Genomic DNA, 22,036 nt, shown 5'->3' with positions numbered 1-22,036 from the left:
TGTATGACTTGATAATCTCTAACAAATACAGCAACAGTAAATGTGAAACTGTCCGGACACAATAAAGAACATTATTTTCCAGTGGCGTGATTTTCCGTTTATTCCGTTACATCACAAAAACAAGTTCTATGCCAGCAACAGAACACAAGCCTCACAAGAGAAGAAGATGCAATGGACTGGGGCTGGTAAAAAATACAAAGCAAAGACAAAAAACCTTGTTTATGAAGATAAAATAGTTTTAAGCATGCATTAGAGCACACTTAACAGAAACAATAACAGTCTAAAACAATGGAGCTGTTCATTCAAACGCATCAAACACTATTACAAAACCTCAAACTTTATGAAATATGTACTCATTATTACCCGTGAACATGCTTCTTATTTCATTGGCGTGCAAAGTCCGTCACAGGGGGATGTGGTTGAAGAAATTTACAAAATTACAAAAACACAGAAAATGCAATACGAGATGATATTGCTCAAACGGACAGCATGTGAAATGTAAGCGATGTGGCATCACATGTTAGTGGCGGCTGTGAACACGGGTCCGGTGTGAACCCCGTCTCCTGCCACTTCTCCCATCGCCTGAAGAGCCACTGTGGCCGCCATCGCCTTGGCGTGTTTCTTGTTGGGACTGGCAGTCTGAGGCTGATAATCACTCCCGTTCACAACCACCTGACGATACAGAAACACACGATAAACACCTGCTGGACTCCTGATAAACACCTGATGACTCATGATAAACACCTGATGACTCATGATAAACACCTGATGACTCATGATAAACACCTGATGACTCCTGATAAACACCTGATAAACACCTGATGACTCATGATAAACACCTGATGACTCATGATAAACACCTGATGACTCATGATAAACACCTGATGACTCATGATAAACACCTGATGACTCATGATAAACACCTGATGACTCCTGATAAACACCTGATGACTCATGATGACTCATGATAAACACCTGATGACTCCTGATAAACACCTGATGACTCATGATAAACACCTGATGACTCCTGATAAACACCTGATGACTCATGATGACTCATGATGACTCATGATAAACACCTGATGACTCCTGATAAACACCTGATGACTCATGATAAACACCTGATGACTCATGATAAACACCTGATGACTCATGATAAACACCTGATGACTCATGATAAACACCTGATGACTCATGATAAACACCTGATGACTCCTGATAAACACCTGATGACTCATGATAAACACCTGATGACTCATGATAAACACCTGATGACTCATGATAAACACCTGATAAACACCTGATGACTCCTGATAAACACCTGATGACTCATGATAAACACCTGATAAACACCTGATAAACACCTGATGACTCATGATAAACACCTGATGACTCATGATAAACACCTGATGACTCATGATAAACACCTGATGACTCATGATAAACACCTGATAAACACCTGATGACTCCTGATAAACACCTGATGACTCATGATAAACACCTGATGACTCATGATAAACACCTGATAAACACCTGATGACTCCTGATAAACACCTGATGACTCCTGATAAACACCTGATGACTCCTGATAAACACCTGATGACTCATGATAAACACCTGATAAACACCTGATGACTCATGATAAACACCTGATGACTCATGATAAACACCTGATGACTCCTGATAAACACCTGATGACTCATGATAAACACCTGATAAACACCTGATGACTCATGATAAACACCTGATGACTCATGATAAACACCTGATGACTCATGATAAACACCTGATGACTCATGATAAACACCTGATGACTCCTGATAAACACCTGATAAACACCTGATGACTCATGATAAACACCTGATGACTCATGATAAACACCTGATGACTCATGATAAACACCTGATGACTCATGATAAACACCTGATGACTCATGATAAACACCTGATAAACACCTGATGACTCATGATAAACACCTGATGACTCATGATAAACACCTGATGACTCATGATAAACACCTGATGACTCATGATAAACACCTGATAAACACCTGATGACTCATGATAAACACCTGATGACTCATGATAAACACCTGATGACTCCTGATAAACACCTGATGACTCATGATAAACACCTGATGACTCATGATAAACACCTGATAAACACCTGATGACTCATGATAAACACCTGATGACTCATGATAAACACCTGATGACTCATGATAAACACCTGATGACTCATGATAAACACCTGATAAACACCTGATGACTCCTGATAAACACCTGATGACACCTGATAAACACCTGATAAACACCTGATAAACACCTGATGACTCCTGATAAACACCTGATAAACAACATGACGACTCCTGATAAACACCTGATGACTCCTGATAAACACCTGATGACTCCTGATAAACACCTGATAAACACCTGATGACTTCTGATAAACACCTGATGACTCCTGATAAACACCTGATGACTCCTGATAAACACCTGATAAACACCTGATGACTCCTGATAAACACCTGATGACTCCTGATAAACACCTGATGACTCATGATAAACACCTGATAAACATCTGATGACTCATGATAAACACCTGATGACTCATGATGACTCATGATAAACACCTGATGACTCATGATAAACACCTGATGACTCATGATAAACACCTGATAAACACCTGATGACTCATGATAAACACCTGATGACTCATGATAAACACCTGATGACTCATGATAAACACCTGATGACTCATGATAAACACCTGATAAACACCTGATGACTCCTGATAAACACCTGATAAACACCTGATGACACCTGATAAACACCTGATAAACACCTGATAAACACCTGATGACTCCTGATAAACACCTGATAAACACCTGATGACTCCTGATAAACACCTGATGACTCCTGATAAACACCTGATGACTCCTGATAAACACCTGATAAACACCTGATGACTTCTGATAAACACCTGATGACTCCTGATAAACACCTGATGACTCCTGATAAACACCTGATAAACACCTGATGACTCCTGATAAACACCTGATGACTCCTGATAAACACCTGATGACTCCTGATAAACACCTGATAAACACCTGATAAACACCTGATGACTCCTGATAAACACCTGATGACTCCTGATGACTCCTGATAAACACCTGATGACTCCTGATAAACACCTGATAAACACCTGATGACTCCTGATAAACACCTGATGACTCCTGATAAACACCTGATAAACACCTGATAAACACCTGATGACTCCTGATAAACACCTGATAAACACCTGATGACTCCTGATAAACACCTGATAAACACCTGATGACTCCTGATAAACACCTGATAAACACCTGATAAACACCTGATAAACACCTGATAAACACCTGATGACTCCTGATAAACACCTGATAAACACCTGATGACTCCTGATAAACACCTGATGACTCATGATAAACACCTGATGACTCCTGATAAACACCTGATGACACCTGATAAACACCTGACTCCTGATAAACACCTGATGACTCCTGATAAACACCTGATGACTCCTGATAAACACCTGATGACTCCTGATAAACACCTGATAAACACCTGATAAACACCTGATGACTCATGATAAACACCTGATGACTCCTGATAAACACCTGATAAACACCTGATGACTCCTGATAAACACCTGGTAAACACCTGATGACTCATGATAAACACCTGATAAACACCTGATAAACACCTGATGACTCCTGATAAACACCTGATGACTCCTGATAAACACCTGATAAACACCTGATAAACACCTGATGACTCATGATAAACACCTGATGACTCATGATAAACACCTGATGACTCCTGATAAACACCTGATGACTCATGATAAACACCTGATAAACACCTGATAAACACCTGATAAACACCTGATGACTCCTGATAAACACCTGATAAACACCTGATAAACACCTGATGACTCCTGATAAACACCTGATAAACACCTGATGACTCATGACAAACACCTGATAAACACCTGATGACACCTGATAAACACCTGATGACTCATGATAAACACCTGATAAACACCTGATGACTCCTGATAAACACCTGATAAACTGCTGATGACTCCTGATAAACACCTGATGACTCATGATAAACACCTGATAAACACCTGATGACTCATGATAAACACCTGATAAACACCTGATGACTCATGATAAACACCTGATAAACACCTGATGACTCATGATAAACACCTGATAAACACCTGATGACACCTGATAAACACCTGATGACTCATGATAAACACCTGATAAACACCTGATGACTCCTGATAAACACCTGATAAACTGCTGATGACTCCTGATAAACACCTGATGACTCATGATAAACACCTGATAAACACCTGATAAACACCTGATAAACACCTGATGACTCCTGATAAACACCTGATAAACACCTGATGACTCCTGATAAACACCTGATGACTCCTGATAAACACCTGATGACTCATGATAAACACCTCCTGACTCATAATAAACACCTCATGATTCTATGCAGCTTTGAAGTAAACAGTGCGCTTGTACGGTTTCTTTTTGAAATCTTCAGTGTTTTAAATACCCGGATGATGCATAAACCTTAATACATGTTGGACACTTCCTGCACTCAACAGCTGCTGCTTTCCTTATGTAACGGAGGGGGACTGACGTTGGACGACAAAATAACATTATAATATTCATTAAACTACACAGTAGAGTAAATAGTGCATAAGTGCAAAGTGTAAAGTACGTCATTTGTGACACAAGTCTAGTTTTAGTTATAATATTGTGATGTCTAATTTTACAATCCATTTGAAAATGCTGGTTTTATTTTTAGTGGGGTTTTCATATTTTTTTAACATTATACTTGATAAAGCTGACGTAATTAAGCACTGACCTTGAAAAGAAAGTTCTTGCGGTGGTCGGGTCCGCTGTGGTGCACCATCACAAACTCAGGCTGTGGCCACTTCTTCTTATTGCACATCTCCATCAGAGCAGACACCGGATGCTTCCCTAATAAACCAGTTAGATTTTACAATTGGGGTAGGATTACACATTATATCAACCAATCTCTGACTTGTACATTTTCTGAATAGTGTTTCAAATGCCAGGCTTTACATGTTTTATGTTGAGCATCATATTTGATACATCAGGCTTTCATTATATAGTATGATACAGTGAAAATATGGAGGAAAAAAACATTCCATTTTATTTAGAAGAAAAATATGGCATTTGGTGCAGATGCTGATATTTATATGGACAAAAAGTGAGATGAAATTCTTAAGCTTCTAATGTAAATTAATGAGATCTGTCTGAGAGTATAGCAGATACTGACATAAAATGCAAATAAATATCATTATCTGTCAATATTATGTCTTAGTAAGATGATATTTAAATGCTTAGTTTGATGATCAAAGCTCAAACATATAATGCAATGCAATGATGATTGAGAGATGAACAAATAAACCTTCTTCAAAAGCCTTATGTTCATATTTAATACGCGTTTTTTATGGATAATCAAATAAAGCCGCTTCAGTTGAGTAAGTGTTCATCTTGAAACATTACTATCAATATCAAAGTTATTCTTGTGTTTACTTGATATAAATCACTACAGATTTAAAGACCCATGAAGCACGAGCTGAAGGAGGACGCTTGTAAAATTAACACTAAAATACTTTTACTTGATTAACAAGTATGAACTATCAGACAGAAGGCATGGAGTGGATTGTGTGCGATAGAAGCCTATCAAATATGATAGAGTATATTGTATATGTAAGGATCAGTAATGTAAACCATGTCACATGTCACTCACCTAGAAGATCCTTCATCACCACAATGTTGCCAGATTTCTGTGTTTTCTCTCCTTCTGCTACAAGCCCTGAGTGAACAGAAGCACATGATGTCATGACTATGACCTCAGTGATGACATCATCACTCGATCGGTTTCTTCACGGGTCGTTTCTCTCACCCTTGCGGTCCGTTTTGAAGTCGATAATGATGGGCTCCACTGTGCCTTCCCTGTGCTTCCCCAAACCCTCCCCTGAACGCCATCCCATCTTCCTCATCAATAACTCGCCCATCCCGCCCGAGACCGGCGCCGCCCGCAGGAACTGGTCCTGAATGCAACGGGACAGATTCAGACAGAGAGAAAGAAAGAGAGGCAAACGGAGAGAAACGGCCAGCAGTGAGAGATTCGCTCGTTCAGGCACGTCACATCACTTCAACCGGAGCTGTGAGCTTTAAAATCAAACACTAGATATAACAGCCTTGTCAATTTCTATTTTAACACTTCAAGTTGTTATAATATAGAATAGGTAAATTGTTTAAATGTAAAGTCCTTTATTTCTCACCTGCAGCAGACTAAACGAGAATAAATATACATATAAACATCACCAGGGCTGCATTTATTTGATTAAAAAAAACTAATATTGTAAAAAATTATTACAATTTAAAACAGCTGTTTTCTATGTGAATATATAGTAAAGTGTATTAAAAAGTATTTATTCCTGTGATCACAGCTGGATTTTCAGCTTCATTACTCCAGTCTTCAGTGTCACATGATCCTTCAGAAATCAGTATAATATGATGAAACATTTATTATCATGATGATGATTTAACATTTATTTATTATCAATGTTGAAAACAGTTTTTGCTGTTTTACAGTTTTGCGGAAAACGTGATACACCACCTTTCAGAAGTTTGCGCATCAAAGATTCGATTTCAAAGAAATCCTGCTCTTTTGAACTTTATTTTAATCAAACAAACCTGAAAAAAAGTATCACCGTTTCCACAAAAATAGGAAACCATTTTCAACATCATAATCATAAACGTTTCTTGAGCAGCAAATCATCATATTATAGTGATTTCTGAAGGATCATGTGACACTGAAGACTGGAGTAATGATGCTGAAAATTCAGCTTTGATCACTGGAATAAATTACACTACTATATATTCACATAGAAAACAGCTGTTTTACATCATAATAATATTTCACAATATTAGTTTTGTTTGACCAAGTAAATGCATCCATGGTGCGCATAAGAGACATTAAAAAAATATTAATAATTCCAAACCTTTTGACCAGTAGTGTATATCTTAAGTAACACATAACTAATATAATGTGCAAGCCTTCAACAGGCGAAGCATCAATACCTGTCCTGAACAGAACTCAGGCTTTGAGTCGGTTCAGTGGAAACAAACAGGAGCACATGGCAGAAAAGCATCAGTTCACACACAAATCCACATGAATAGAAGGAAGGGTGCTGGAGGACGTACGTACCTAGGCCCCCATCATCGGCCGAGCATCTGACGTGAACACAACGGGCCTGACTCTGACCATGGCAAAGAGGCAGCTACAAGGACTGACCCTGCAACAAGTGTCCATACAGAGGGGTGAGAGTTCACAGGTCAAACTGTGAGCCCCCACCCCTCGTGTCCCAACCCAACCAATCAGCTTGAGAGCCTCGTACCCGCAGGCAAATCAATGCCAAATCCCAAAAAGGAGGAGCAAACATTGTTCAGATTGACCCTTGTGACGCTTCCTCTCTTGCATTTTAGACAAAAAAAAAAAAAATCAAGGTCAAATGCTTCTTCGACCTTCGATATCATTTGAAGAATTTGAATTTGCTCTTGGGTAAAGAATGAGCTCCAAACACATCACACAGGGTTTATACAGTCAAACCCAAATTCATTCAGACTTTTTCGCACATTGTCACTATGTATTCGTGTAGAAAATGGTAATAAAATATGACCAAAAAAAATTAAGTTGATATTTCACTGGTTTTGTCCGTCCTTCTGTTAGACTGTCTCACACATGAATTATGTTGAATATCTGTCAGCTGTTAAATTTAACTACACAATTAGATAATACCAGTTTAGCTCAAACAATCACCAAGCAATGCTTCATGTTGTTCAGTCTGTGGTGTAAAAAGGTGCATTAGCAATTAAAGAAAAAACACTGAAAAGTGTCTGAATCATTTTTGGTCACAAATGTTTTTAGATTTTACTGGTAGTCACTGTATGTATGAAGAATTTTTGGGTATGTCACAGTTTACTATCCTCACTTACATAAATGAACTATAGTGTCCTGCACACACTAGTAAAATAATATCAAAAATGATATCTGAATAATTTTTGGTTTGACTGTACATCGAGACTGTCGTATCTAGGCAAAGTTGGCCATTTTGGTAACACTGCCCTGAATAAATGAGCTGTATTTGGTTGTGTGAATTCTATGATATCTCTGTACAGAGACTGTGGTATTTTAAAAGCATTTAATTAGCTTAGTCTTAATAAAAACCTTGGATTATAATGTCAGAAATGTAAAGGATTGTATTACACACAAGTAAGCATCCAAAGCCTTCTCAGCTAAAACGAGACTCATTACAAACAACTTTGGTTGAAAGGCTTGTGTTGTGTAAATTCAATATTAATATTAATAATAATAAGACCAAGGGGTTTTTAGGAGTGCCTAAAACCTCTTAGAGTAACTGTAACATGCGACTTCAAAAGATTTATTGCTTTAATAAAGTGACAGGAACATCAATCTGATAAAAGACACCAATATTCAATGAATATTTACACTAATGTTCAAAATTTGATGTCAGTAAGATTTTTTTTTTTTTAAGAAATTCATACTTTTATTCAGCAAGGATGCATTAAACTGTGCAAAAGTTACAGTAAGACATTTATGATGTTACATTTCAAATTAATGCTGTTCTTTTTGACTTTCTATCAGAATTCTGAAATAAAATGCGTCACTGTTTCCACAAAAATACTTATATAATACATTGATAATAATCAAAAATGTTATTTGAACAGCAAATCAGCATATTAGAATGATATCTGAAGGATCATGTGACACTGAACACATGATGCTGAAAATTCAGCTTTGATCACAAATGTAATCATAGATTTTACAACATAATCACATAGAAAACAGCTATTTTAAACTGCAAGAATATTATACTATTTTACTGTATTTTTGATCAAATAAATGCAGCCTTGGTGAATATGAGAAAGATCTTACCAACCCCACATTTATGAACAGTAGTGTATAAATATACAGTAGTCAACATTTGAAGTGGATCAAAAATAGTTCTTTAAAGTTGTCCTAAGACAAGCACGGGTATTGTTCAAAATACATGTATAACTTTGATTTTTTTTAAAATTTAATCCACTTTAAATGTTGACTACTGCAGTTTATTAATCTAACTGTAGGTTGTTATACAGAATCGTGTGCATAAATTGGCCATTTTCTGCATGTGGTTCATCCAATCAGATTTGAGCGTCAGATCCTGATGCATATTTCTCTATTCATTGGAAGTTTCCAGGTCATTCAGAAGAGGGGCGGAGAGACTTACTTCACATCATCTTCCTTTCCTACCCTCTCTCAAAAGACACTTTTTAGAGGAGTAAAGTGAGGCGTGCTGCCCATCCATCATTGCATCTGCTACGACAGAATTTCACATATAAAACATCTGCAAGACCTGCACAAGTGGTGTATCCGCCCAACTGCTTCTGCGCTGGGGTCATTTTAATCAAGAGAGCTTCGTTTCCTTCAAAGGATTGTGATCAAATCAAATATCTGCACTTAAAGAGGACCTATTATGCTTTTATCATCTGTGTTTAGTGTGTAATGTTGCTGTTTGAGCATGAAAAAGCTCTGAGTTATTCTCTATATCAGTGTTTCTGAACTCCTGAAACGCCTCCATTGTAGTCTTGAGTTTCTTCCGGGAACGAACACGTCACAACATTCCTCATTATAATAATTCATACGCAGAATAAAGGGGCGGGGCCTGGTTGAGTTAGTTCATAGTGTGTTAAACTGGTGGTTATGGGAAGGGGCGGGACATTTCCCAAACACACTTGAGGCAATTAACCAATCAGAACACACTGCTCCAGCCGACCAATCAGAGCACAGTGTGCTTTTCAGAAGGAGGGGCTTCATAGAGACAGGAAGTAAACAGAGCGTTATTGACAGACTGGGAAGAGAGGGGATGCAACAATGGAGAATGTGTGAATTATTATCATTTTTTAACATTAAAAGCATTAAAAACAAAACAAAATCAAGACATTGAAAAAGCACATAATAGGTCCCCTTGAAAAGAAAAGACGCTTTCTCTTTCTTTCAGCTGACGTCAGTAAACACACACACACAGTTCTGAGCTGTCTTTTGGCAAGATCGTTTCCCAGGATACATTGACGTCACGCTAAGCTCAAAGATCAATACTTATTAATTAAAAAGCGGGCGGTGTGAACTATCATTGTGCGAGTGACTGGACTGAGATTAATAACTCAGTTGGGTACACCACTTGGCAAAGCAATCACAGATGACAATTCTTATATGCTTTATAAAAGGGGATGATGGGTACTTTGAGTTTGAGAGCATTTCAGGATCCATTTTACCCTTCATGTGAACATATGTCAGAACAGTGTAAATAAAAATTAAGCATCTGACTGCAATATACCATCTTTCATGATGTCAACTTTATGATTCTTGGGAGTTTAACACACATATATGATGCAAAACACAAACTATCAAGCACAATATATGTCCAGAATCATTGTAAGAGTGGTGGCGTTGACTCAGGGCTTTACCTTCTTAATCCAGGCTTGTGGGCCGCTGTTCGAGAGCTCGTCAGATGAGAGCACTTGAGCGCCTGTCGAACCTGTGAAGAGGCCGGGGATCGTGTTGGACTGGGCCCATGCATCAACCTGTGAAAGTTCATTACCAGACGTCAGCAATAAAATCATGATATGTGGAAATAAATCCTCAAACCTAAGCTAATACAGAATGTATTAGAGCTGCACGTTTCTGGATAAATTGAGAATCACATTTTTTTTGTTTCAAATAGAAATCACGATTTTCAAACAGAAAACTAAACAAAATAACGTGATTTACCAGAAGTTCTGACAAAATGTTAATTTCTGCAGTCTATTTAAAATGTTTAACAATGCACTCTAGTGTAACTTTAGAATTATGTATATACTATAATAGAATTTATTAATATTTTGATTGTTTTTTAATAATTTGTTTTAATTTTAGTTCTAGCAATTTTGTTTTTGTCATTTGTTTTTTTTAATTTCTATTAACGTAGCTTCCAGTTATTTTTATTTAGTTTCAGTAAATTTGGCACTTCAACTTCAGCTTATTTAGTTGCAAAGGTACAATTTCCAATTTTTCACACAAGTTTATCATCTAATATTTATAGTTTATTATAGTTTAATTACCAAAAATGGGTTAAGTAGATTTTAAGTTGACATCTTCACAAATGTGTAAAAGATTTTGTAAGCATATTTGTGCTTGGAGTCAATTGTTTTATTTGTGATAATAGCGTAAAGAAACATCCCAAATTGTGTGCAATATTATTTTTGTCCAGATTGTCATACAAAGAAATTATGAACGCATGCAAAAACAAGAGAACCAACCACACATTAATAATTAATTACTAACATAAGCTGTAGCCAGTGTATGCTTTTTCATGTCAGCTTTTAGATTTTTTATGCTTTTTTTTTTTTGCACAGTAAAATAAAACCTTTTACCAGACAATTTAATCCGATAAATACCATAACCAAGATTGGTGTTTTTGTTTAACTTAATACTTCAAAATATATCTTTTTTATTGTTTATTCAAACTTGTAGGGTCTTTAAAAAAAAAAACATTTCTTCTGAACATCACTTTTGATCACTACTGTAATATTTTATGTTCTGTTTTCATTTTAGCAAATTTGTTGAGCTTTTTGACATTTTTAACAGTTTTTAAGAAAAAAATATTTTATTTAGTTCATAAAAAACAATCCAAGGCACTCGAGTAAATTGTTTTTAAAAATGTTTTAAAAGCCTTTATTCATTCATGGCTTAGGTATTTTATAAACAGGTGAAAAGCAACGGCACACCAACCCGTTGCGGCTAATGAGTCTTCATCAAGGTATGAGTGACAAACATAATCAGTTATTTTAAACAGCAATTAATTAGTCACACGGCAATCACCTGGTCATGCGGCACAGCACAAACAGAAGTAAAAAGTTCAAATATTACAAAGAAAATATATCTCACCAAAAGCATGACTAAACCAAGCAAAATATATATTGAAAAAAAAAACTATTAATTAAAAACACATTATCATAAATAAATAGGAATATATGTTTCAAAAACCACAAATCAAAAATATTATAAATCCAATAAAGTATACAAATCAGAATCCCTCCACCCAAAGAGCACCGAGATACTGAATTTACTCCCCGCGCAGCACTATTTGTATCCCTTGTTTTTATCTATTATTTGAGTTTTTGCAATTTTAGTACTTTGTTTAGTTGCAAAGGCACATTTAAAATGGATTTAAATAGTTTTAGTTAACAGTAACAACACTGCTACACTTATACTAGTCGCTAGGGCTGGGTAGAAAATATCAATTTCTCGATTTTAATCGATTCTCATTTTTACGAATCGATATCGATTCTTAAATCCCAGGAATCGATTAGGCTAGTCATCCTGTTTACAGTTGATGAATGAATGGACCATTGTAGCGCGCATCCCATCAAATAAATCGCAATAATCTTTGTGTTTAGTTACAATTGATATGAAACAAAGTCTCAGATTTCAAATTACATCCATTTTCTTACGAAATTCAAAAAAATAAATATCTTTTTGGCGCTGTGGCGTGAGATCGCTCTGGAGCAGCTCTAGAGAAGCAGCAGCGCGGAGCGCACATGATCTTCTCTTCCGCTTTAATAACACCAGTTACAGCGTGAAATAAACAAGAATGAGCATCTGAAAGTGTGTTAAAAGATAGAGTACAACAATCTGTATCATGTTACATGGAATCGCTCAATCAGTGTTTCAACCATGGAAAGAAGTCAGTAAAACAGCTTGTAAACAATGTCATGTCACGTCACATTTACTTCAGAAAAAAAAAATCCAGGGACCATGAACTCGTTAGTCAGCAAGAAAAATTAACTCTATAGAGGAGCATTTTCCTAAGTATATCCACCGTATAACATATTCATTATAATTTTTAATGTTCAATATTTAATGCATGTTTGAATAAATCTGGCAAGTTTTTATGGCGGCCACCATTGAAATGTTTATTCTTCATATAACTTTATTATTATAAAAATAAATAAAAGTGTAATTTAAGTGTTTGTATACAAATCAGTTATTTTTTACCTTCAATATTATAGTCGGCTAATGAAGCCTAGGCTACAACTGACTCCCATAGTTTACAGTATTAGATGAGAGATTTGTTTTCCTTGAGAAAATTTGCCTTGTATTGTAGCCTACCTGATATCCAAAATAATCAATATTGAATCAAAATCGAATCGAATTGCAAGCTTGTGACTCGAAATCGAATCGAATTGTGAAATTTGTGTCAATACCCAGCCCTACTACTCGCTGAAAGTAAGATCAAATTAGCCAAAACATATAAGACACTTTCTGTGATTTATGGACCATATAGGCTCTCAAACTAAAAACGTACTTGCTCCTGAGCCCGATTGAGCATACACATGGCATTGATGTCGAAAGGGTTTTCCGCCAGCCTCTTCTGTGCGACCGCTCTCTCACTGACGGCCAACGTGATGTCCACGGGCTAGAAACGAAAGACAAGACCTTATAGAGACAAGCTGAAGATGAAGCTTATTTCAGATCAAGCTGATGCATTTCAGAAGTTGAACACTGACTTGAGAAGGTGCTTCAGGAAAGACACTATCACTTTCCTTGCTGGTTTCCTTAGTCTCAGAAGAAGCAGAAACAGAAGCAGAAGCAGAAACAGACGCCGAAACAGACGCAGGAGGCTTTTCGGTTTTCTTTTCGACTGGCACCCATTCCCCATATGCACCATCCGCCTCTTTCTTCCTATGCTGGGAGCCGGAGGACACCGGGAACTCCTTAGCAAAGGCCGCTTCGGCTCGAACGCCTGGCTTTACTGAGCTGACCTGAAAGAGAAGAGAACACAGTTACTGTGAAGTACAGATGAAGACAGTGATATTCAAATCCTGCCTAAAACGATAAGACATTCATTTCATAGTATGGGCAAAAACTGATAAATGGCTGATATAAAATTTCTGGTCTTGATAAACAAAGAATAAAACACACAACACAAAAATCAATGTTTGTTATAATGTAAAGCATTATAACATGCATGATGAGATTCGCTAAAGATTACATTTAACAGTGTTATCAAATTATTGGTTTTTTTATGGAGGTTAGATGGAGGTAGCCTAATTTAAATGTAAAAATGGCTAAATTAAATATCCATTGTCAAACTATACATTTAGAAAAATCGTTAAAAAAATAAAAGCCTACCTCAACAACCTGCAAAATTGAGGTACAATTCATGTTTAATGGCTAATATTAAAATTGTATAAAATTTTGCCTAAACGCATTTTTTTAATCGATTGCATTTAGTGTTATTAAATCAATTAAGGTGAGTGTTAGGTGACTGCAAAGATAATATAAATGTAAAACAACAACATGCATGTTAAATATCCAATGTCAACCAATACCAATAAACAGAAGGAAAAAAAAGTAGAAAAGTAAAAGTCCACCTCAACAAGCCTCATAATTCAAGGTAAAATGGTTTAATATGGTCCGAAGTGTAATGGCGCTTTTCCATTACCAGTATCAGCTCAACTCGCCTCGCTTTTCGCTCCGTTTTCCACTACAGATAGTACCTCCCCAATAGTACCTGGTCGTCATGGCAACGCCACAGGAACTTAGCGACACACACACGCTACCCACACACACACACAGGACAATGGAGGAAATCAAGTGTATGCTGTTTTTGATCCTCGGGATGTGGCTATTTTTCAAAGCAAGAAGATAAACGTTGTTTCAGGAGAGGCTGAGGGCAGCAAAACGAAACGCTGCTGAAAAAAATAGCTCCGTGTGGCGCATGCAATGATGACGCGGTGAATAGTGACGATTCTCTCTGATCAATCAGCAGTCTGCAGTGTTTCACGTCACATTTTAGTATCGCCTCAGCCAACTCAGAACCTCGCCGGAGGTGATACGAAAAAAAGTACCCGAAAGCAGGTACAGGTACAACTTTTACTGTGCGTTCACACCGGACGCGAATAGCGCGTCAAATTCGCGTCTACCGCGTCTAGTTTGACGCTTGACCACTTTGTGTTAATTCGCGTGTCAAGAGTGAAACTGACGCGCGTAAAAACAAAAGTTTGAAGCGAAATTTACGCGCGTCAGAATCGAAACCCGTTGACGGCCATCTTTTTTATGCTGATCGGGCATTCATCGGAGAGTCACCCCTCTGTATTTGCTCTGGAGAGCAGAACGGCGGCGTAGGGGTAATCGTCGCCGTATTTGTGTCCATCAGACCTTTCGAAGGCGAACCCAGTGTGGCAAGTTTCACCATTGTCTCACTCCAGGAGCTGCGCCTGGATGACGGCGGCTTTCAGCGGTACTTCCGCCTGTCCCGTGCCCAGCTTGATGACCTGTTGTCCCGCATCGGAGCGAGGAGCACCCTCGCCCTCATCCACCTAATCTGTCATTTATTTTTGTTTTGATGATAAATGGAGCCAGCCTCCAAAAGTGATTAATCTGTCCTGTGATTTTTCTCTCTCTCTCGAACAACACTGTCCAGACACGAACTTATGCAGTATGTTGGTTGTCCATACATTAATAATATTTCATATATCTAGATATGGAATAAATAGCATTCAATACAAAATGAATATGTCTCATATATTGAAATCAAGTTTTATGTGATAAAATATTTGCTTTGTTGTGCATTAGAACCAGTCATATTACAAAATAATTTATTGAAGCCTCCAGATACTTCACCACATGACAGCAGGATGCAGCTAGGCTCCGGATTGGTTAACGCGGCGCGAATTGACGCAGAAGTTCAGATTTTTCAACTCGGGCGGCAGACGCGAATTCGCGTCAAACGCGTGAATGCACAAATAGCACTAACTAAATCATTCGCGCGTAACGCGCTTAACGCGCCAGCCGCTTAATTCGCGCCATTCCCGCGAACTTGACGCGCGAATGAGGCGAATTCGCGTCTACCGTGCCGCGCTCTACGCCTCATTCGCGCCGCAGGAATTTTTTACGCGCGTAACGCGTCTTTGCATTGACTTAACATTGAAATCACTCGCGCCTGACGCGCTATTCGCGTCCGGTGTGAACGCACCATTACACTGTGGAAAAACCAAACAAAGGCGAGTCGAGTCGAGCTGGTACTGTGTAGTGGAAAAGCGCCATATTACTACGAGTTAATGAATTGAACAAACAGCTAACCTTAAGTTTGAACAAAAGTAACAGTGATGCGAAAAAGTCATCTTCATTTATATAGCGCTTTTAACATTATAGATTGTTTCAAAGCAGCTTTACAAGTGGTAATAGGATATTAAAGTAACAGAGATTGTTTTGGCTCTACAGCAGCTCTAGAATAGTTATTGTCCAGCTAAAGTTATTAAAAAAGTGAGAGACTTACACCGAGACTGAACGCAATGCCCCTATTCTCCTTCAGCGAAGCTCCAAACTTCTCATCCTCTTCATCGTCTGACACGTGTGGTTTTGCGATGGCCATCTCTTCCTTACTCTCGGTGATCTTCTTGCATCTCTGAAGGATTAAATAAACGGTTGACTCAACGCCGACAAAGAACCACCAAACTGCAAGTACATGCACAACCCTTACCTCTGTGAGCTCTTTAATGCTGAAGGTGTTTGCCTGTTTTGTCACTTTCTTCTTGGCTTCTTCAATACTGGCAAGATTAGGAGTGGCTGAAGATGGTGGCTTGTTGACGATTGAGGGTAACGGGGCCATTTGTGTGAATGAAGCCAAGGCACCCATGCTAGACAAAGCAGCGGTCATGGTGGCGGCAGTCATGCTAGCCATAGCAGCATTCATAGTCATGTTTGACATTACTGGCACGGTTAAGGACAAGGATGTGGAATTTGAGGATGACATGGGTAGTTGGAGAATAGCTCTGGGCCTGAGACTGTCTGGGATCGGCACGCCTGCCTTGGCACACATAGCGGCAGCGTTAGCCTTAGCTATTTCCAGCAACTGCTCCTTATCTGGGAGTAGGAAGCACAACAGTAAGAGAAGACTAATGCAATATACAGCACCGGTCAAGAGTTTGGAATAATTAAAAATGTTAATCTTTTTGAAGGAGGTCTCTTATTCTCACCGAGGATGCATTTATTTGATCAAAATACAGTGAAAAATTGTGAAATAATAATACAATTTGAACGTTTTTTGTGGAAACCATGATACATTTTTTCAGGATTCTTTTATGTTTAAAAGAACAGCATTTATTTGAAATAGATCAGTTTTGATCAAACACGTACAGAATTGGTGAGCATAAGATACCTTTTTCAAAGACATTAAAAAAAATATTCATTATTCCAACCGAATTTATAAGTTTCTTCATACCAAGTTCTGTAAGACGTGGAGGCGTTTTGCTGGTGCTCCGTCGAGGTCTGGAAGTCGAGCTTTTCTTGCGGAGAATGAGGACCGGGGAACGACTGGGTTCTCGCTTCCATCTGTCCCGCTGATTTAGCGATCGGCTCCCGAAACCTCCTCTTCTCCAGCGCGAGCCGGATCGGGATCTCCTCCTCGAATGCGAGCGAGACCTCTTTCTTGATTTAGATCGCCTGCTTCTGTCTGGAGTTCGAGATTTCCTCCTGCGACCTTGTGAACGAGATCTTGACTTTCTCTTTTTGGGCGACCTCGATTTCGAACGTTTGCTCCTCGTTCTGGACTTGTGCGATTTTTTTGTCGAGGGCGAACGAGACTTGGAATTTCTCTTTTTCGAGGACGACTTTGATCTGGATCGTGCGGCTACTTTGGATCTTGAGGACAATTCTTGACTGGGAGACTTGGATGGTGAGGTTGAGCTCCTCTCGATCGAAGTCTCTATGGCGGTTATTGGATTTGCGTTGGTTTCTTTCTTGTCAGGGTTGGCAGCGCACTCTGAATCTTTTGGCGTAACGGTTGACGGTTCTTCAGATAAATTGGTCACTTCCAAAGGCACCTCAGGTGTAATGCACTTTTGGGAAGACTTGGTCACAGACGTCTCTGCCAAGAAGGGAACTGGTCGCCAAGATCCAGTGATGCCAACTGTGTTGAAACCAGAACTCGAGATGATCGACGCAACGTCAAACAACTTGGTGTCAGAGTTCACAGCCATTGTTGGACTTTTTCCATTCTCAGTTGTGTTTTGAGGCACATTTTTCTGCATTGCCATTGCACAACTTGTACTACCGTCCAATGCCGGATCTATATCACTCTTAATCGATTCAGTTTTCTGCAATTCATCTTTCAGATCAGACCTTGATTTTGAAACGGACCTTGATTTAGAAGGTTTCGTTCTACTTTGAGACTTACTCGTGGAACGGCATCTACTTCGTGGCGAGCGAGACCTAGATTTTGACACAGATATTCGGTTCTTCCTCGAGATCACAACAGACCTGGATCTAGTTCGCCTGGAGCACGACCTGGATCTTGAATGAGACCTGGACCGATTGTTGCGTCTCTTTGACCTTGATCTACTTCTCGCTCTCTGTTTATGAGTCTTTTTGGAGCTATTTCTAGAGCGGGAGGTTGACTTTGATCGACGTTGTCGTTTCGAAGACCGGGATCTTGATCTGTGTCCTGATTTCCATCTGGGTGATCTTGAGCCTCTAGAAGTCTCCTTACTTTCAGATTTTCTGCTGGAACTTCTTTTCTTATCTTTGGGCCTTTCGTTTTCAGTGCTTTTGTGGACAGAATTCTCTATCTTGGGAATAATGTCAGGCAAAACACCAGATGTGTCTTTGAGCTCAGACTTTGAAATCTTACCTGCGGAAGAGGACTTTGTATTTTCATTAGAAGGTTTTGATTCAGACTCGGATTCAAAACCAGATGCTGAAGAGCTTTCAGACTTTGAGCGAGACCTCTTTACTTTGTCTGCATCTTTGCTTTTTTTCTTCTTCTTTCTCTTCTTTTTCTTTCCACTTTGGACAACAAACATAGGGAAAAAATAGCACATTAGAAATAAAAAACACAAAGTTGAAACTAAGTTATAATTGAACCTATGGAGATTAATTTGAGGAGCTGTAAAGTTTATAAAACCATCAGAGAGGTGCCAGATTCAACAGTTTAAATGATCAAATTTTAAAAAGAAAGACACTACTCTGAAGTCAATCACTAAACATTAAGCAAGCAAACTGATCTAGTCACATTTTGTAAAACACAAGGGTGACTAATTAACATTATTTGTCTCCTGTATCTCACCTTTCTTGTTTTTCTTTGTCGGACTCAGTCTCTGAGCTGCTGTCTTTTCCTTCTTTGCGTTTCTTTCTCTTCTTTTTGCTTTTGTGTTTTTTGTGCTTTTTACTTTTCCTGTGTTTAGTGCTGGTGTCCTCTTTAGCATGGTTATCTTGGAGGTTAGTAAGTGCGACTATATCTGCGACTTTATCTGCAGTGAAAGCAAAGACTTATTAGTGACAGAATATATGTCATAAAATACAAAAACATAGATGTACTGACAACTAACCTGTTGGTGTGTTCATTTGTTCTTCCTTTAGTCCATCTTCTCTCATCTCCGTCACAGGTTCAGACTGCGGCTCATCTGTAACACTGAATTAAAAAAATTAAAAAAACTTTTATGAATCAGTTAAAACACGACGCAGATGTAGATGAAGTCAGTTGTCTTTGTTGCTTTCTTGAGTGAAATTATCAAGGACCTATCACCTATGCTAATTCAACAACAGAATTCATAATAATAGAATAAATCTTTTCCTCTCAGGAATACAAAGAAAATGCTGTAACACCAGTAAAGTGATTGTGTCCAGACCATAGACTAGACAAATCCAGTCATATTAGTATTTATATAACTTAGTGCTTTACAAATTGTTTCATAATAAAGAGGAAAATAACAGTCACATTTTTAGTTTTTGCGTTTCAGATTAAAAAGAAAACATTGTATTGCATAACAATTCTGTCAGTGATTGGCAACTACCCAGTAATCGTGTTACCACTGAATCAACAATTATAATGGAAGTGTTAACATTTTAAAATGTCACAAATTTATATGAAACAATTATGGTGAAAACTAAGCATGGTAACATTTTGTAAAAGTGTAACGTTACCTCACGATGCCTGAACCGGTGAACAATTTACAACATTAGATAACGTTACACAAAACGTATCATGTTAATACAACAGCAGTATTCTCTCATGTAACGTTAATTACACTGGAATAACTTGTAATTTCAACGCTATTTCAACAACATGACCATCATTATGTAGCTAGTAATTTACAGAAGGCAACAAACAGTGAGATTTCAGTTTCAACACAATCATTAAATGTTTAAACACTATCGCAGTGGAGTTTGTGTAACAGTTGCTACAGTGATCATAACAGCTAACGTAATGTTAAGCTAGTCTGCTATAAAAAAAAAATCAACGCGTTTTTAATGAAACACGCTATATCTTAAGTCACAAGTAAAAGATCGAACATTTTACCTGACTTCTTGAGTTTCATCCTCGATTTCTTTAATCTTATTCATTACAAAATCCCTGAAAATCTGCTCGATATTGGTCGCCATCACAGTAGAAGCGTTGTTGGGTCCGCCAGCATCCCAGAATGCCTCACCACAGAACAGCTTCTTCCTCCGGTCACCACAGCGACGCGAAAGCGGCAAATTCAAAATGTCAAAACCGTTAGTTAAACGGCTAATAACAAAATATTTAATATATATATATATATATATATATACACACACACACACACACACACACACTGTAATGGAACGGTTTATGATTTAGACAAAAGCTTTTATGATGCAGTGGAAAAATATAAAGAGCTCATAAAACACTAAACTGAATTCATTGAAAAAACAATGATGATTGGCGGATAGAAAATAAACTTTCCTCAGAAGCCTGATGAATCATATTTGATACCGATATTCACATTTTAACATGATTTTTTATAAAACCACGAGCTCAAGGTGGACATATACAATTATTTTAAATTGCCTTTTACTTGCTAAAAAAAATATGAACTATCAATCAGACAGACGACAGAAGGCATGTAGTACGTTTCTTCAAAGTTCTGACCATCTTTTGAATAAGCAAATATATACATTAAAATGTGTGTTGACAGCTTTGTTGATCATAATGTGTTTATCATTTCATTATTAGCATAGATGCAGATGTATGTATGTATGTATGAATTGATATTTACATGATTCTATATTAGTGGTAGGATAAGTTGTTGATCGTGATGATGATCAGGAACGTTGACACCTTATGCTGTATAACAGTCATATTTTTTTCCACAAAAAACTCAAAGTCCTCCTGTGGTGAAAATCAAGCTTTTAATGTTGTTTGCAGTATATGTCTAGGCCTATGTGGTGTTTTTAATATGCTTTTAGACAAACCATGTATAAATTCTTAAGTCAACACCATTGCTGAGTATTTTCTCCTTAAAACTGAACCAAAGACAGTCTCAAAAACACGGTTTGAAATCGCTGGTGTTTCTGACGTCACAAACTACCTTGTAACCAATCAGATCAACGTGTGATCGTCAACGAGTGGATCTCTGAGTGAGGGAGTGAGTGGAGGCGGGGCTCGTTTGCATATTCATAGAACCACATATACTAAATGAGGCAAGGGTGTCGAGTTACATTCAAGCTATTTTAATGCATGAAAAATTTTTTCAAGGAAAAAAACAAAAATATGATCATTTTGATGATCAAAGATGAGTTTTAAGGGATAACTGACTACAGGCGCACTTTAACACACCAAATAATAAGCAGAGATATGTCGCACATGTCACTAAGATAAAAAAAAAAACATAAAAACATGTAAAACATCAGTTTTGAGACATCAACATCAATAAAACATCAAAAATAATATTTTGTTAATGCATTTATTTTGTAGATCATAAGAACAGGAGGTTAGTTCAAATATTGCATGACACCTTTATTGCATGAAACCTCTGAAAGCTCAGTAACGTGTACAAGATAGACAGTTACATTTATGATGG

At 37.8% G+C, this 22,036-nt stretch overlaps 1 protein-coding gene across 5 annotated transcripts; it reads right to left on the bottom strand.

The window, feature by feature from the left end:
* Window positions 1-74: 74 nt before the first annotated feature.
* sonb (SON DNA and RNA binding protein b) lies at window positions 75-20,652 on the bottom strand. Of its 5 annotated transcripts, none has more exons than XR_013190120.1 (14): window positions 20,512-20,651; window positions 19,541-19,623; window positions 19,279-19,462; window positions 17,437-18,998; window positions 16,696-17,078; window positions 16,492-16,620; window positions 13,718-13,972; window positions 13,516-13,626; window positions 10,637-10,753; window positions 7,317-9,488; window positions 6,006-6,153; window positions 5,850-5,915; window positions 4,935-5,050; window positions 75-672 (listed from the first exon to the last, which is right to left on the bottom strand). XR_013190120.1 is itself a non-coding variant. In XM_077194828.1 (13 exons), exons 1-13 carry the CDS (start codon window positions 20,592-20,594, stop codon window positions 514-516), a joined length of 3,384 nt encoding a protein of 1,127 aa, XP_077050943.1. In that variant the 5' UTR covers window positions 20,595-20,652; the 3' UTR covers window positions 75-513. The 5 variants fall into 5 exon arrangements, 2 of the variants coding, with proteins under 2 accessions (XP_077050943.1, XP_077050942.1); XR_013190118.1 differs by having other exon boundaries at window positions 7,317-7,404; XR_013190119.1 differs by having other exon boundaries at window positions 6,006-9,488.
* Between the last annotated feature and the right edge of the window lie 1,384 nt (window positions 20,653-22,036).

The sequence above is a fragment of the Siphateles boraxobius genome, unplaced genomic scaffold (assembly GCF_051911475.1).
Source record: "Siphateles boraxobius isolate OS27281-9 unplaced genomic scaffold, OSU_SipBor_1 33, whole genome shotgun sequence".
Taxonomy (NCBI): Eukaryota; Metazoa; Chordata; class Actinopteri; order Cypriniformes; family Leuciscidae; genus Siphateles; species Siphateles boraxobius.
Note: the sequence above shows the minus strand (reverse complement) of the source record. Positions and strands in the feature narration are given on the sequence as shown.

Bases quoted from the DNA above. Each gene is read 5' to 3' on its own strand.
- sonb (XM_077194827.1), bottom strand. From the start codon at position 20,594: ATGGCGACCAATATCGAGCAGATTTTCAGGGATTTTGTAATGAATAAG. The intron at 13,973-16,491 runs GTAAGTCTCTCA...CTTCTCTTTCAG, and splicing joins GCATTGCGTTCAGTCTCGGT to GTCAGCTCAGTAAAGCCAGG. The intron at 6,154-10,636 runs GTAAAGCCCTGA...CGTTGCATTCAG, and splicing joins CACAAGCCTGGATTAAGAAG to GACCAGTTCCTGCGGGCGGC.